The sequence below is a fragment of the Fusarium odoratissimum genome (assembly GCF_000260195.1).
Source record: "Fusarium odoratissimum NRRL 54006 unplaced genomic scaffold supercont1.92, whole genome shotgun sequence".
Classification (NCBI taxonomy): Eukaryota; Fungi; Ascomycota; class Sordariomycetes; order Hypocreales; family Nectriaceae; genus Fusarium; species Fusarium odoratissimum.
In genome coordinates this window covers 1,206-2,546 of record NW_022158756.1, presented here as the reverse complement: position 1 = coordinate 2,546, position 1,341 = coordinate 1,206, and the positions used below count along the sequence as shown (strand labels likewise).

The 1,341-nt window shown below is 43.5% G+C and overlaps 1 protein-coding gene across 1 annotated transcript; it reads left to right on the top strand.

Moving 5' to 3' along the window:
- Positions 1-700: 700 nt before the first annotated feature.
- On the top strand, positions 701-964 carry FOIG_16554 (uncharacterized protein; the record flags this gene model as incomplete). The annotated part of the gene is made up of 1 exon (XM_031218015.1): positions 701-964. The coding sequence occupies one exon, from the start codon at positions 701-703 to the stop codon at positions 962-964; it is 264 nt and encodes an 87-aa protein (XP_031052263.1).
- Positions 965-1,341: the final 377 nt, after the last annotated feature.

The following is a 1,341-nucleotide window of genomic DNA, read 5'->3' as shown; positions in this document are numbered from 1 at the left end:
TATGATTGAACGTGATGAACGACTATTCTGACTAGAATCTTGATACTGTACTGTATTAATTGTATCCCTGCTGTACAAACACCCTCCCGTATCACCAGACTTGCGTATTGTGATATGCTAAAGTGATATCACACTGTGCTAAAGTGCTAAGGTGATACATATCACCGTGAATATATATCACACTTTTTTTCAGGTAAATGTGATATCACGATAGCTAAAATGCTATCGCCCGTAAGTACCCTTATCGATAAGACCATCTAATCTTATCTACTGTAATTAGCGTTTGCAACACCCCTATTGGCTTGTGTCATCGTGCACAGACCACCGAGGCGCACAAGGGGACATTTTCTTCTGGTGTTGCCTCTGAACGGTCAGTGACCTCGTACAGGAAGGTTGGGGGTACAGGAGACATACATGTGAGACTCCAAGGTCGAAATAGTCTTCTGATTGTGAGAACACTGGCACCGGTAGAAAGCTCCTAATGGGAGATATCTAAACGGACCAGTTTTCATTTGCATTACTTCTAATCTACGGAAAAACAGCATGTGTTCAAATTCGTGGGAGTTTTTGCAAGACAGGCATACCCTATACCTGAGTGCTAGAAAGATCCCAGGTTCTCACGTATTTCCCCACACTTGCGCAAGTACCCCCTTAACAGCACTAGTCGCATTTCATGGTCACGAGGATTCGCATCGAAATAATGGCTATTGATATCCTCTCGATCGCGCCTGAATCGGCTGATCCGGAATGTGCATTCTCTGGTGGTCGACGTACTCTCTCCTGGGATAGAGAACGAATGACTTGCGAGAATCTTGAGAAGGTTGAATGTATAGGTAACTGGCTGCGTGAAGGGCATATCCAGAAGGCTGTCCATAGTGGTATGGGTGTAATTACTGATACGGGTTTTGATAGTGGCGGCGATGAAGACCCTTATGTTAATTCTGATCGATTTGCGGATACCTGATAGTATAGGTGCTAAAGTGCTATAGTGATATCAATTGTTCTAAAGTGCTATAGTAATATCAATCGTGCTAAAGTGCTAGGGTGATATTCTAGCACACTTTTTGCGAATATGTGAATATGAATATGAATATCACTTTAGCGCGTGATATCACAATACGCAAGTCTGATGTGGAAAGGTCGGATCTGAAGAAGCAGCAACATGGCACCATTACGGACTTGTTCGGAAGGCAGGAGGAACGTCAAGCCAATCGAGACCTTAATGAGGAAAAATATTTGGCAAACGCTATTAATATTCCTGCATTCGAGGAAGCACTCGCCAGACTTCTTGCGGTTCGCAATATCGCCCATACATTCATCGAGTACCCTGAGTTTCATGCT